General features: G+C 25.8%; 1 protein-coding gene across 1 annotated transcript; it reads right to left on the bottom strand.

Annotated features, from left to right (window-relative positions):
- Positions 1-4632: 4632 nt before the first annotated feature.
- Positions 4633-14130, bottom strand: LOC135926963 (indoleamine 2,3-dioxygenase 2-like). The gene is made up of 10 exons (XM_065462895.1): positions 13993-14130; positions 12680-12772; positions 10632-10754; positions 9770-9870; positions 9576-9711; positions 8736-8911; positions 8494-8651; positions 8340-8438; positions 8111-8275; positions 4633-4709 (listed from the first exon to the last, which is right to left on the bottom strand). The coding sequence occupies exons 1-10, from the start codon at positions 14053-14055 to the stop codon at positions 4642-4644; spliced, it is 1182 nt and encodes a 393-aa protein (XP_065318967.1). The 5' UTR covers positions 14056-14130; the 3' UTR covers positions 4633-4641.
- Between the last annotated feature and the right edge of the window lie 2162 nt (positions 14131-16292).

Below are 16292 nucleotides of genomic sequence, written 5' to 3'. Positions count from 1 at the left end.
GCTTGGTATACGTGAACAAAGAAAAAAAAATATACATGATAATGAGAAAAACGCATCACTTCTAATTGAACAAAAAAAACAAAAATATAAATGGTAATATAAAAACATATCACTAGAACAAAGACATAATAACTATTATAAACTAGTTAAAACACAACAGTACTATTTACGTAAAAGTAGAAAATATGAAAACGGGATATTTAGCAAACGATTTGACATTAAATACAGAGGTGTTGCTAGCCTGCTATAAAGACTAAAGTACCCTCTTTTAAAAATTACCACCAATTTTAAAAGTGGTTTAGTATCCTATTTTTTAAAAAATTAGCACCCATTTTTAAGTAATTAGCAGCCATTTATAATTAATCAGCACCTGTTTAAAAAAATGCATTAATATATAATTTAAATTGCTTTTAAATTTTAGTGCTTATTTTAATAAATATTATTTTCCTTATAGGATTAAGTAATTTTATTAATATAAATTATAATTTCCTCCATTCCCCCGGCAAAAACAAAATGATGAAAAGAATCACAATATGTTATTATATGAAATAAAAGGCATATAATTATTTTATAAATCATTGTTTTATTAGATAATCCTACACATCAAGATAAAACCTAATAATTGGAATATGTTAAGTTTGTCTAAATTTAATATACATTCATTTTCACTCTGATTTATACAAAAAGCTATGCTTATTTTCCAATTAATACTCCATCTAATAGCGAAAAAAATAACAAAATCAAAGGGCAAACTTGGAAAAATATTTTAATTTCTTTGATCATATAAAATATAAATCTTAGATAAAGCTATTATAGATGATGGCTATTTAAGAATATTTTGGTTATAAGAGTAAAGCATTAAGTTAGATTTTACATTTGTATTAGATATTATTTTGACAATATACGTTTATATTATTGAAAAGGCGTGTGGAACACTTGATTATAAAATAAAAAATGTTCACTTTATATATATTTCCTATGGTTTATATATCTTTTTTATATCTAAAAATTAGAATATAAAATCAAAAGGATAAGTTATAAAACGAAAAGTAAAATAAAGGTATAATTGTACAATTTAAATAAGTTAAATATATCAGAATATTAAAGTAAAGATAATTGCGTGGTATAAAATTTAAACATATTGCTATATATAATATTTAAATTTATTATATAACAATTATAAATAATTATAGTATATAAATTATAAAAATAATTCACCAGAAGATAAGGCTAACGGGCCGAAGACCCTCAAAGTGGAGCACTTTTAAAGATATAAATTATCATTTATTAGCACCACATTTTGTAAAAAGTTATAAAGTCTCTGATTAGGTGAAGAATAAATGCTCTATTCTTCAAAATAATTCATAGAGTTTGGGCTAAAGTAAACTACTAATTCTCAAAAAATAGGTGAAACAAGGTAGTGGGCATATAAAAAATCCCTTAAATGGCTATATGGTGAAGCGAGCTTACTCCCATTTGTTATAAGTGCCCTACTATATATATTTTATAATAAATTGTTTGAAACGCAAACATCTGCAATAGCTGAATCTTTGACTAATAATTTTTACAAATTTGGAATGATAAATCAGCTGATATTTTTTTTAGAAATTTTGAAATAAGGGACAGTTTTCATTACATCATCAAACTAAATATTTACATTAATAAGCTTGTAAAATGATCGAAGATGCCAAGTCTTCTATATCTTTTATAACATTCACATCCAATCAAAATAAAGTTATAAAATGGCAACAAATTTATTGAAATGATTACTGATTAAAAGCTATAAGATAACATTTAGATATAAATTGAAATGACATAAAAATATAACAAGTCGATTAAGATGGATACACAGCAATGAATATAGAGTTGAACATCCGCAGATCCGAATGACCTCTAATACTATTGAAGTATTTTTTTATATAACTGATCAAATTATAAATAGTGACCGGGTTTTTGATAAATAAAAAGCTTATAGCGAATGTGCGATATTTGTATTCTAGTCATTATGATGCAATTAATATAAAAGGTATTTCGAAAAAGACCTTGAATAAAGTTTCACAATTAGAAAATATATTACAAATTACGTGTGAATTATTTTCATTTACCCTTAATTTACTAGATCTAAATGTCGGGTAAAATGAAAATATTGACTATATAATTTGTGATGGTGAGGAATCTAATAAACGAAAATGAAATGACACAATATAATATTAATTCCACAATTGCAATCAATAACAGGTGTTTATCCAAAGTAGGAGTACAATTTATTTACTGTTTAAATATTTTAATTTTCTTTTGATTGCTTTACACAGTTGGAACCTGAACAAGAACCTAAAAACCATTTCAAATTTTAACAACCGAACTAGAAATATTTTTTAGGAAATATTTAGAATCAGAAATCTTTTTAGTCCAGATTCCAAACTTTAATATTATATTTACTCAGATGAATCCTAAATGGATGTTCCTAAATCTTGGTGGAAATCAACTTTATTCTTACATAATTCCCTTTTTAAAACTAAATAACAATATAAATTTGTTACAGATACTTTTAAATAATAGATTCCGTATGGCCATTTAGAAACTCTCTTAAAATATCTTTCTTGCATAGGAATATTTTTATGATAGTAGATAAGTTAAATTTTACCCGTAATAATGAAAATATGACTTTGCGTAATACTTTGAAACCTATTTGTTTTATGGAATAAAGTGCCCTCGTTTATTTCGTAGAAAGTATCTAGAATTAAATTTGCCATAGAATATGCTATTCAAGTATTTGTAAACCTATAAGATTTAATTTTATTATTATTTTATAAACAATATATATCTTATACTAATAATAAATTGCTCGAAAGTATATAAATCACTTGCTTCATATGCTATAATGACATAATAGAATTTATGCTATCTTGTTCTTTCTTTCTATTATGCTAATAATATTAAACCCTCTCAATTAGCACGAGCTACTGTTTAAAAAACTTTAAATAAAAGTCTGACGGGTTTAAAAAAAATTTAATGGGCGGGTGTGTAAAAAAAATTTTGTTTTATTCCTCTGACATATTTTAAAAATAAATATTGATAATTATAATTATCAAAATTTTAAACGAAAACATTTAATCAATATTTGTATTTCATTATTTTGCAAAAATGATAGTTTATGTGATTACCCATAGCACATAGTTTCAATCATGTCTCTTGTTCATATCTGTTTTGTATTTTTTATATTTTTCTTCATAATAATTATATCTCCTCAGTCCTCACTTGACATGGGCATGCACAATCAAAAACAAGTGCACTCTTTATCTTTATAACAAGTGATTAATTTTTTTCATGGTAAGCTTTCATTTTTTATTTTCCTTGAAAAAATTATATACATTTTTTGGGAAAAGGGAAGTGTGTAGGGAAAAATTTTTAATAGCTTAAAATGATATTTAGGAGAACATATAAATTTCCAAAGGGGGATTTCCTCTTGCTTCCCTCACTACGCCTGTGCTTAATTATATTGGAAATTTATTTTTATTCTTTATCCAAATTAGATTATTGAATAAAATGTTTATCAACTGTTTGGTGAATATTTGTATTTTGAAATTCTTATGGGTGGAAATTAAGCGAGTAAAAACTATTTCGGGCTGACTGATGAATTTTTATTCACAATCATTTGAAAGAGGGCGGGTTAATTTTTTTTTAAAATAATAAGCGATGGGCGAGGAGGCAGGTTAAAAGATAATAAAACAATGTGCAGGCGAGCTAGTATTTGATTAAAATTCTTGCAATAATTTCCAACGATTTTGTTTTGAGAGAAGGAAAACTTTAATAACTTAAAAAATATTAATTTATAATACAGAATTATATAAACTATAAAAAATATAATTTTATTTATAAAGAGTGTTAACAAAAGGAATTTCTTATTAAAATTTCAAGTAAAATTTTACTGCGAGATTATCTCAGGGGTATTGCTGCACTTTGAATAGAAATTCCCATCTCTCTGAGTATGCTCTAAATGTGGGATTAAGTTCTCTCTTTATTATTTTTAAGGCAGAGAATCATTGATATGCAAAAAGGATCAAGATTTGAAATTTAAAAAAATGACCAAAAATAAGCTGCTGGTTCCCCATCCTACAAAAATTATAATTTGTAAATTGTATAAACACATCTACATATTTAGACCAAATTCCAGATATCTAATAGGAATAAATGCAATTTCACTCGGCTTGCCGAAATGCATACATATAATCTCCTCCCACACCTTCTAAAAATGATTGTTTTCCATTCATTTTCTCTCTAATATGGGCCCCTTAAATAGGGCACTTATTTATATTTACACTGGTAATAAAATATAATAAGAAAAAATATTTTTATTTTATAGAATTTTACTCTAAACATAATATGACATATAAGTGAATTATTTATAATTGAATTTTAAAAAAATATTCAAAATAACATTTTAATGACAAGCTACTATAGATTCATACTATTTTAGTTTAACATATAGGGTTTATAAAATATAACATATTGTTTATTAAACTAATAATCGTTTTGGATTGTATTATAATATTTATATTATTCTAATTAAAAAAGTATTTAATTTATTTTATCTTAAAGTATAAAATAATTTAACATTCTTTATACAATTATTCTTCCGTATTATGTGCTTTCACCAATTTTAGAAAGTTTAGTATCTTGAATTAAACTTTTGAGGAAAGGTCCAATATCTAACATGATAAAAAATAATTTAAAAAATATTCATTATACTTTAAGTGGTCATTTAAAAATAAAGAAAATATTTAACCTTTACTTTAAGTAAGCTACAATATGTTTTTCCTGGCAATATTTTATTAAACTTTAAATCATATTTTGAGCCCGTTTTTTTAAAGTTAAAAGTCTGATTTTACCAGAAATATATTCCATAATGTTTGGAATACCTACCTTATGAATTTCAGATTAATTTGCCATGAACTTTTAATATAATTTATATCAGTGTTTCCATAGATTTTTTATATAAAATATAAATGATTCAAAGGCTAACGGCAAGATTGTCTAAAATTTATGTTAGGTATTCTAAACAAGCTGGAATACATTTCCGGTTAAATTGTATTTTAAAATTTAACAAAAAAAGCCCTTTAAAAATGATTTAAAGTTAAAAAAAATTACACATTGTCGGAAAAAAAACATTTCATCTATCATATATACTTAATAATCTTTAGCAAAATAATATGTCATTCTGTTCCCTTTTATTATTTCTATTAGAGGTGGGCACGGGTCGTGAAATTAGGCGTGACCCATCATGTCACGGTGGGTCACAGCGTGAGTGTGAATAAATTTTAAATTCCAAGGCGTGACTGGGCGTGACGGGCCTTCCCAAAATTTTCCCCGGGCGTGATCGGGCGTGAACATAAATTTCCCGTGAATCACGTAAATTTTAATTTTTTAAATTGTGTTTTTATAAATATAAATTAGCAATTTTATAATTATATTATATATTTTCTTATTTAATTTAGTTCTTTTTTAAAAAAGAACAATTTATGAAAGCTAATAATCTTTCGCATTTTATAAACAACATCCGGTATTATTTATGTTTAGGTGTTTTTTGTCGCGAGACTTTATGCTAAATTTTGCTTAAACTTTATACAGAAAAGTCAGTTATATTTTATTTATAAAGATCTTCAATCTTTAAATGCAACAGAAGGTGAAGGATTTTACAAGCTAGGCCAAGAGATAAATGTTAACAAAATATAAAAGTTGTGAACCGGAAAACTCTCATGAATACTATAGGTCCAAAAATATACCATTTAATAAAATTTAAGATTAAAAGCATGATCAATAATAATTACTTGTCCATAATCACTGATATTTGGACGGATGACTATAAAAATCTAAGTTTTTTAACCATTATAGGACATATTATCATTAAGGATTTTAAATTAAAAATATTTGTTTTGGTCACAAGGGCAATGGATGAAAAAAACGTCAAAATTAAAGTAATCAATTCAATTATAGGAGAATATACAGAAGTAGAAAATACTTAAATAAATATGTTGTGAGTGATAACAGAGCAAATCTTATAAGTGCATTCAAAGATGACGAAACGCTTGCATGTATATGCCATATACTAAATAATATTATGCATTATATTTTTGACAATCGTTTATATGAAATAGCCATAAATATAAATGGTGTAAAAAAATAGTATACAATATTTCAAACAATCTACAGCTAATAGCAAACTAAGCCACACCCGTTGTAATAGCGAGAATAACTAGATGGAACTCTGTATATATCATGATACAGAGTTTCCTAAAATCATATTCTGAAATACAGGTGTACTTGTTTAGCAAGCAAGAATTAAATAGATTAGCCATAATTGATATCAGCATCATACGCGAGTTAGATAAATTTTTATCAATATTTAAAGAATGCTCGGATAATCTGAGAGCAGATTCTCGTCCCACAATAAATAAAGTTTGTCTAGGGAAACAAAAATTAATAAAATTTTGTCAACCTTCTGAACGTGATACAATAATAATCAAAACCTTAAAATACAGAACGAGATTTCGTTTAAAATATTATTATGCAGCCACTATAGTATCTAGATCCGAATTTCAAAAGACTTAAGTTTTTAATAAAAGAAGAAATAGATATATATAAAACAATCTTAAAAATGCTAAATGATATAAAATTAGATGATATGTATAAGTCGATGCCAACTACCATTTATAACTTTCCTAACTTATCCTAAACTCATAAAAAACCGTATATTCTAAATGATCAATACCAACTATCAATTTCCTAATTCATCCTACACTCATAAAAGACCGTATATTTCTAGATTGATGAAGCATCAACATCACCGATGAAAGCTGTGAGGATGAACTTAAAAGATTCATATAAGATAAATAACAAGACAATATTTTGAAGTTTTGGAAGCAGGAATATTCATTTCCTTTTTTGAGAAAATTATCGAGTAAAATTTTGTCAGCTGCAAGTTCGGCTTCTAGTGAAAGGTTATTTTCTGTAGCCAATCTCTTACTAGAGGAAAGGCGTACACAATTGAAATAAAAAAAGATGGACATTCTTCTTTTTCTAAATAAATTTCGATTTATAGATTGTATTTATTTTTGTTATTAATATATGAAATTAGAGAAATAAATAGAATGAATTCAAAAAAGTGTGAAATTATAGCAATAGTTTTGAAAAATTTAAAAACACCGTGAATTTTCGGGCGTGACGGGCGTGAATCAAAATATTGCTTGTCGTGAGCGGGCGGGTCGGGTCGAAAATTTTTTAGTGGTAAGCGTGAATGGGCGTGAATTTTTTTTATTGCCACCGTGAGCGGGCAGGCCGTGAATAAAAAATTAGGCCCGCGACCACCTCTAATTTCTATAATAGGATTTAATTTTTAAAAAAATTCTTATATTTTTTTCCCACAATTTTATGACAATTTTTTGGGGGAACGGATGAGCCACACCGAGAAAAAATTTCAAACATATTTTTGCATAAATTAGCATTTTAAAGTGCTGTAAACTTTACTTAAAAAAAACAATGCAACGCATTACCGTTGCTTGATACTTTATGGGGAATAAAAGGGACGCGTTTTATTGAAAAATACTAAATATAATATTAAAATTTACTTTTTATTTATTTTTTCCCCATAGATAATAAACATAAAATTATACAAAAATAACATATTATAAGATAAGTTTTTTTTGTAATAATTTTTTCATTATTTTTAAACAACTATTGATTTTCAAAAATATGATCAGATAAACAAGTCTTAGTGCTCAACATAGCATATGCTCTGCTGGTCACACTTTCATTTAGCGCTGAGATTAGGTGGGTGGAATTATATTTAATAAATAAAAACTTTATTAGAGAAATTTATTAAATATATTTAAAGAATGATCTCTGTTTTCCAAAAAACTTATTAATCTTCATAAGAATCTTCATTAAGATCATCAACATATATTTCTTTTATCTTGATCTGAATTCATATTCTGATCTAAATCAAGATAATTTTTAATAAAATTACAAATTCAAATCAATTTTATAACTCATGAAATCTTTTTATATCGAAATATTTTTTCAATTGAGTATCCAAAAAAAACAGCATCATTACCACTTCCTGCAGTCCCAATATTTTTAATTTTTCTTTTGGTGCCAGGAATCATGATATAACGAGATGCTAATTTTAGATGAATACTTCTGAATTCTCCTAGAGCTCTGACTGCTTCGTTATAAGCTAATACAATGGGATCTTTTTCATCATAACCATTTTCATCGACTTAAAATTTAATTTATAATTAGAATTTATAAATTTCAAGTTTTCATCAAATATTTTTTTTAACTAAATGTTCTAAGATTGGATTCTTCAGATAAATCTTCCAAAAACATCCGGTGTTCCAGTGGCATATATTCTCGTATGGCCATCAAGTATTTACTTCTTTCTTAAAATATTAATAATATTGATTAATATATAACAATAACATTTTTTATATAAACCGTTATCGTGTTTGATGCCTAAAATTTGATCATAGGATGGTATGATACTGGATTCAACAGCACTTGGTCCATATAGATTATAAGGAAATTCGGATATGCCATCCAAAATTATTCCGATCTTCTTTTCATTAGGCTTTGAATCACCAATTGTTCCCCAACTTTATTGTTACATATGATATGGTTATATATATAAAAAGGAAAGAGATTTTCAAATGGATGAACAAATATAATATATAGTTTACCCCATCATAAATGGTCTGACTTTTTCGTAGAATACATCCGGATCTACGTGTTTCATCATATCATTAATTGTGAAAGACATGACTCTCAAAGCTTTGCTTAAAGATTCAATGTTGGTAGTAAAAGTTTCCTTTGAACCCATACTTTCATTTATGGCCTTTTTGATTTGAATTAAGGGCTTTTTGTTTATTTTTATTTTCAATATTTTTTTAAGATCATCAAAGATGCTTAATTTTAAAAATCGAAAAATTTATGTAAAAATAAAAAAAGTTAAAAATTTTATTATATTCTTCATAAATACACGTTTAATCAACTCTCTAGTTTGCAGAAATATGCTTTAACTTAAAATAGGATGCCAGGTTTCTAAATAAAACAGCAAAATAGCAATTTATTTTTATAATTAAAGATTTTAAATCTCTGGGCAGTGGCGTTTCTATGATTTAATTTCGTGGTGGAGGGAAGGGAGGGTGTCCAAAAGATATATCAAATTATATGGCTAATAATAAGTAATGATCCCATTTATAAATTAAAATAAGACTAAAAAAATTGAAAGGAAATATCAATTAGCTACTTTGTTCTCCCTCTAAATACATTATTTCTTTGGGGAGTACCTTGATCCCACCTAACCTTTCGAGTGTTAAGCTATTTTCTTATACATTATTAGGACTGACAAAATATATAACAAAAAAGTGCAGATTCGTTTTTGGTTTTGAATTTTAAAAATCATTTGTTTTACTATGTTTTGAATGCCAATTGTTCTTTTTAATTAGACTGATCATTAGGAAGGGAGGGGGGGGATTTTTTTTAATGGCATATTTTTCTCAAAAAGAATAAACATATACCTTCAATCCATACTTAGCGAAATCAAATTCAGCCTGTAAGCTAATTAAAAAAAACCATTTATAATCATCGGAGTTTTCCATTTTAAAGATGAGTTCACAATTTGACATATGCAATGGGCTATGTTGTTCGTTAATTCTAAAAGAAATTTTTGATAAGTAAATGTTATAATAGAAACATCAAAAATTATTTTAACCTGTAATTAAATAAACAAGTATCAGAATAGGTTTGAATAGGTTTCATGCCAAGATGATATGAGATATCATATAGAGGAATGGCTAGATTTTTTGGAATATGCTAAAACAATACAAAAAAATGTTGTCTAGTTTAAAATTCTATAACAATATAATGTCGTTTTATGTGTATATAGATTCTTCATCCAATACAAGACCTATACTCTGTAAAATGTTCAATAAAATTTAATGAGATCTCAATAGACTTGTTACCTATATTAATACGTATCGAAATCGATACAAATTCTAAAAAGGTTCGCCAATACCTAAATAAATACATTTTCTCTAATACTGAAAATTTTATTTCCGATACATTTATCAATACATTTTTTAGTATCTTTGATTTGTCATGATTCACGAAATCTAAATTTGTAAAAAAGAACTATTGAGAACATAGGAAATGGTATTGTTTGTAAAATAACTCGGGTTAATTAATTTAATCAAATAAATAATAATTTACTTTAATAACTTAATAAATGTTTATATTTAAATTGAAATATTATGGGTATAAATATATTTTACATTTTAATTTATATGTATATTTAAATATTTTTAAATTTTACTAAAAAATAGAGAATAAACTATAATAAAGTATCAAAATGTATCATTTTTATTCGATATCGATATGTAAAATGCATTGGGCAACACTATCATATTAAAATGTTAAAATAATCGTTTTTACTGTTAGATATACAAAAATGTTATTAGATAAAATATCATCAATACAGTTCCCCTATACTTTGACAATGTTAGATTTCAATTATAAATATCATGAATCATAAAATAGGGTTTTATAAAAATTCCAATCAATTAAAGTATATATACTTCGGCATATCCATTTATTTGTAAATCCTCCCAAATTAATCCTTGAGCTAATGTTGTAAGGACAACTCTAGCTAAACGTAATTCTTTGTATGAGGAAAGAGTTCGAATATCGAATTGAGGTAACTTTTTTTTATATATTTAAAAATATTGAAATCAAATTTGGTCATACATAAATATATATGCTTGTCTTTACTTAGCGACACCACACCAATGACTATATTATGGCTTCTTAAAAACTTTATCTCCCATAAACACGAATTTTATATTTCAAATAAACAAAAAGGATACCCCTTAGCAAGGTGTTTCATGGTATGTCCTGACTTTTTATTTGATATTACTGATTTTTATAGTATAATTATCAATTTTGCACCCGTTTTGCCATTTTTTGTGACACCCTTAGGCAATGCCTAACTAATGTAAGCCGTAGGACGGTCTATTTATATCTATACTAAACTAAGTAAATAGCAAAAAAAATCTTAGAAAACAATCTTTGTTTTTTTACGATACCATGTAGCTAAAAATTTTTTAAAAAATTGGTGGCATTTTGCGTACAACATTATTATTCTTACACCTGAATTACTATTTATAATTGGAACAATCATTATGCTTTAAGAAACATGAATAATAATGTGGATGGATTGTGCAACTATACAGGATTGACAATTAAAATAATTTTGTAGAAACTAAAATATTAAGCGGATATAATGGTTAGGACTTAGGAGTATAGTTGGGTAATGGCTAAATGTCGAGTAATTAAGTTCATAATTCAATAACATTAAGGGGCATTAAGGGGTTTTAATTTATATTAGTTTATTTCAAATATTAACTGACTATAACGGCTAAAAATATTCTAAATACCCAATTATCTCGCATTTATATAATTTCTAACGATTTACCCAAACCCTTTCTATAAAATGAAACTCTTTGACATGACCAATAAATTCAGGCGCTTTTGATTATGTTAGTCAATATCTTCCTAAGCCATTTTTTTTTCACACGATCAATTATATATTAGTAATTCACTGTAAAATCCGAAGACACTTTAAATGTTATGATATTGTGCTGCCTACTTATTCACAGAGAATCATTTTAAATGTTATGATATTATATTGCCTACTTGTTGAGAGAGTATTATTTAAAATATTATACACTCCATTTTTAAATAACTCTTAATAAAGAATTAATATTTTTAAAAAAACTGTGTTTGTAAATATGCTAAGTAAATTGTATAAGTAACATTGGCGTAACCAAGGGAAGGGAAAGCGGGGATTTCTCTTTTTTGATGAATTTACAAGTTTGCTTTAATATTACTCCAAGTAGTGTTGTAAAACGGCTCGATTAATAAAATAACTCAATATTATATCCAGAAAAATATTATGCAAGTCTAAATATTTTGCTCATAGATGGCACATAGATTTGGACATGAGCGAAATCTCTAGGCTTAGACAATATTTTTCTGGTTAAAATAATGAGACAGCTATTTCTAAAAATAGGCTTAAATACGAGTCGCATGTAACAACACTAGATTTAAGCTAATAAAAAAAATTATCCTCTCTTGCCATACTTAAACCACGAAATAAAAAGAATGGGCAGCATACAATATTTTTTAAAAAAATCCTGTATAAATTAATAAATTTTTGAAATAATAACTATAATAATTGAAAAATAGTTTAATATATATTTATAACAGAGACCTGCTGACCCAGCCTGAAACCTGGCCATCCAAGCTGAACCTTAAAAATAAAAAAAATATTTTTCTTAAAATTAAATTATATCAATTAACTAAGCTGAAAAATTACACGATAGATTATTTAACATACATTCGTTTCCTATATTCTTAATTCCTCCTTAAAACTATTTATAGAATGCAAACATAACTATTTTAAATTTCCATATTTTAAAAATCCGGTCGTTCATAAAATAGCAATATTTTAAAATCCAGCTGATTTATAATAGGATTGATAAATGAGATTCTTTGGTTCACAGTCATTTGCCATTTATCGATCATTATTTGACGAGCGATTTATTTATTATTATATGCTACATACCCTCTCAATTATGTTATTTAGCGTCTTCTTATTCAAAATGTCCGATAAGTTTTCAGCCACACCCATCCATTCTTCACAACCATGTATTCTTGTCTTATATATATAATTATGATAATTTTTGTTTAATAGAACTAATGTTTATGACATATATAGAAATAAATTAAGAATTCTTAATTCATCTAAAATTTGTATGAAAAAAAAATTGGTTAGAAAAAGATGGTTAGTTTATTCAAAATTCTTATATATATTTATGTAATATTGGGATCAAAGACCTTCTTGAGCCTTAATTTTTTGAGTAGCCCCCTCCTCTTCCAGACTAATAAGAAATTTTTTTGGCTCAGGCCAGACTCGGCCTATATTTAACATGAAATATTCCCAAGCCCATAATAAGTATTAAAAAATTTTCCCAAGCCTATATCCAAAAATTTAATTGATTGTTAGAAATAAAATTGCAATATTTTTTTAAAATTAGCAACTGTTTTAAATAAGCTAAATTTAATTAAAATTATTTAGAACCAACCCATTAAATTAAATTTCCAAAAACCCAAGCCCGCTAAAATATTAGGCCCATTCCCGGCCATGAAGGTCCCTGAATGGGATACGAAATTCATTGGGATGAATCGCTCATTTTAAAATCACCGAAGGGCAATTTTTTAAGTTTAAAAAATTGAATTGAATAAGAAGAAATGAATTTCAGATGTGTAAGAGAGATCAATTATTTCAGACAATTTTGAAGTGAACAGAATTACTATTATTATATATATTTTTTCATAAATGTAAAAATACATAAAAGTTTACTGCAAAATTGCTTGAAATTCATAGTTTGTAATATCCTACTCGATGGAATACATTTTTGAGCAAACCTGATAGTTCAAATTTAAAAATTGACCTCAATAAATGATTTAAAATCGAGAGACTTCGATACCCCATGAAATATGACATTTATATTATATTGGATTGGCTATTATAAATTATGTTCGTAAGCTTAGGATGCTAAGAGCCACAATGACAATTAAATTTCCTATATTAATATCCTTAATACAGTGTATATGTTAACTACAATATTTAAATCAAGTTTAATGATATAATCTACAGGGTTCCCCATATATCTGAGAGGAAAGTTTTTAACCTTCAAGTTATTTATAGTTTAGAAGCTTATTTGTACTACTAGGTTTATCAATTGCCTGCAGACTTATAGGACTGCACAGTTAGCCTTGTATTGACACATTGAATTTTTATAATGAATTATAAACCGCAAGTATCCAAGTTATGGTTAAAAAAACCCAAAAGAGTTAAAAGTTAATTTTATTTACCAATGGATTCTCCATAGCGAAACCGGTTAATTCCGATATTTTATAGTAATTCAAATGTTTCATTTGTCGTATATGGAGAAAGAAATTCTGGTAGAAACTCTCTCAAATTGAGGATTAGTGCGTTATTTTATGCTAAGATCACTAAAACAAAATATAAAAAAAACATTTTTTTTTATAAAAAATAGAAATTATATTTTTCTATAGTAAATATTTAAGATATAAATTTAATAATGTGACAACTGACAAACAAATAAACTTTTTTTTATATTTTTAAAAAAATATTTCATCATTTTTTTTGAAATGTCAAAATAAAATAAAGATTCTGCGAAAAATATGGTATAAATTATGCATTAAATAGGCTATTTTTTACAAACAAATCGAAGCAAAAAAGTATACACCCCCCCCCCTTCCCATTTTTTATATGTTGAAATACTCAAAATATTATTGTTACATAAAAACAATATAAAAGAGTTATCCATATATTTTTTTTTCATATTGAGAATGAGAATACTATTTGTATAAAAATTGTTATGATACAGTGTTATGAAGTTTAATTTTAAAATATTTCCATATTATTTAATTCTTTTTTAAATAGTTTGTTATATTTGAAAAAAGTAATTATATCTTATACCCTAAAAAAAAAAATATTTTATCATTATCAACATTTTAATTTATAAATACCTGCATAAAATTAGGCAACTTTATACCTATCACAACTATTACATCATTTGTGTTTAGATAAACATGTTTTTTTAAGACAATATTATTTTAAATTTGTTATGTTTGAAGAAGTTAATGACATCTTCTACCCTATTTTTATTTTATCATTATCAACATTTTGTTTTTAAATGTCTGCATAAAATTAGGCGACTTTATACCTATACTTATAGTTACTCTGATATAGTAATGTAGAAAGTGTAATTCTGTCGATTTATTGCGTAGTTATCTCATGCTAGGCTTCTCATGTTCCATCAATAAAGCTAAAAAAAAATGAGGAGGAAAATAAAATTCTCATACTTTTCACTTATTAGTCGTTTTTTGAAAACCATTTGCGTGGATAATGATGCCTAAAAAAGGTTATATATATATATACTTATACCCTACCAGAACTCTCAGGATAGGTTATAATATTATTTAAGACAACTTTATAATCCAAATATTTACAGTCAAGTGTTATGTAAGGATCACTTTTAACCATGCATCAGCTTAGATCCATAAAAATACCACCTTTTAATTTAAAAGTTTTCTTAATTAGCATTAGCAGCTATCATTATATTATTTGAAATTAAGAATTTGACTTGTGTCAGAACTAAAACCTCAAAGCTCTCCTTTTTCAGAACCCTAGATACGAACTGAACTAAATATTATTTATCTTTCTTACCGGCTTCACACAAAAGATAGGATATAGGAACACAAGAAAAACTAATATGTATTTTTGTTTTCAAAAATATTTTGATGAAAAAAAAATTGTCTCGAAAATTTATAAAATGATTATTTTGTTTTGCTCTTAAAAAATTGAATAAGATGAATTATAGCAAAAAATATACGACTATTTCTAAACTTTTTATTATTGTTATGGTAGGTAAATAATACTATTTACAATACATTTAGTAAAAGAATCTAAGTCATGGCGAATTTATTAACAATATATAATAAAAATTTAAAAAATTAAAACAGAACAAGGTCTAAAAAAAAATTTTTTTTTTTAAAAAACAAACACGGACCGAAAAATTATTTTATTTGAATCGTGATTGAAAATTAAGCAATAAAATTTTTATGTCCTATTCTACAACGCAATGACTTGACAAACACTGTTACATCATGAAGACTCAACATTTTTTGATATATTTCCTAAAAGTAACCATGTATTATGGGTTTTCTAAACTATTCTTCATCCAAACCTTGGACAAAAATAGCCCAATTTTAGGAAAAATTTTAATTAAAATACTTTAAAAAAATTGGGGTATTTTTGTCCAATATCTTTTTGCCCGAGGTATTTTTGTCCATTAAATTTATGTCAGTGATTCAAGGAAAATAACCATTTAAAAAATTGTTAAAAATAAGTATTTATGTATTAATTATCGAATGCCCAATTTACACTAATAAATAAATATAGAAAGCATAATATTTAAAATTTTGATCACAAACGTAATTGATGGCTCACCTAGAACCCGGTCTGAGCCTACTCTGAAATTGTTTCCGTTAAATTTGGAACGTTCGTTTAATATTCAATTTGAATTCCGGAGTAAGATTGTATCCTCGTAAAAATAAAAAAAGTTAAAAATCCCTGATATATATTA

The sequence above is a fragment of the Gordionus sp. m RMFG-2023 genome, chromosome 3 (genome assembly GCF_954871325.1).
Source record: "Gordionus sp. m RMFG-2023 chromosome 3, tfGorSpeb1-WG-v2, whole genome shotgun sequence".
Taxonomy (NCBI): domain Eukaryota; kingdom Metazoa; phylum Nematomorpha; class Gordioida; order Chordodea; family Parachordodidae; genus Gordionus; species Gordionus sp. m RMFG-2023.
Note: the sequence above shows the minus strand (reverse complement) of the source record. Positions and strands in the feature narration are given on the sequence as shown.

Coding starts and splice junctions, on each gene's coding strand:
- LOC135926963 (XM_065462895.1), bottom strand. CDS start 14,055: ATGAAACATTTGAATTACTATAAAATATCGGAATTAACCGGTTTCGCT. Junction 12,773..13,992: donor TCGCTATGGAGAATCCATTG/GTAAATAAAATT, acceptor TATATATATAAG/ACAAGAATACATGGTTGTGA. Junction 8,276..8,339: donor ATCCAATCTTAGAACATTTA/GTTAAAAAAAAT, acceptor TTAAATTTTAAG/TCGATGAAAATGGTTATGAT.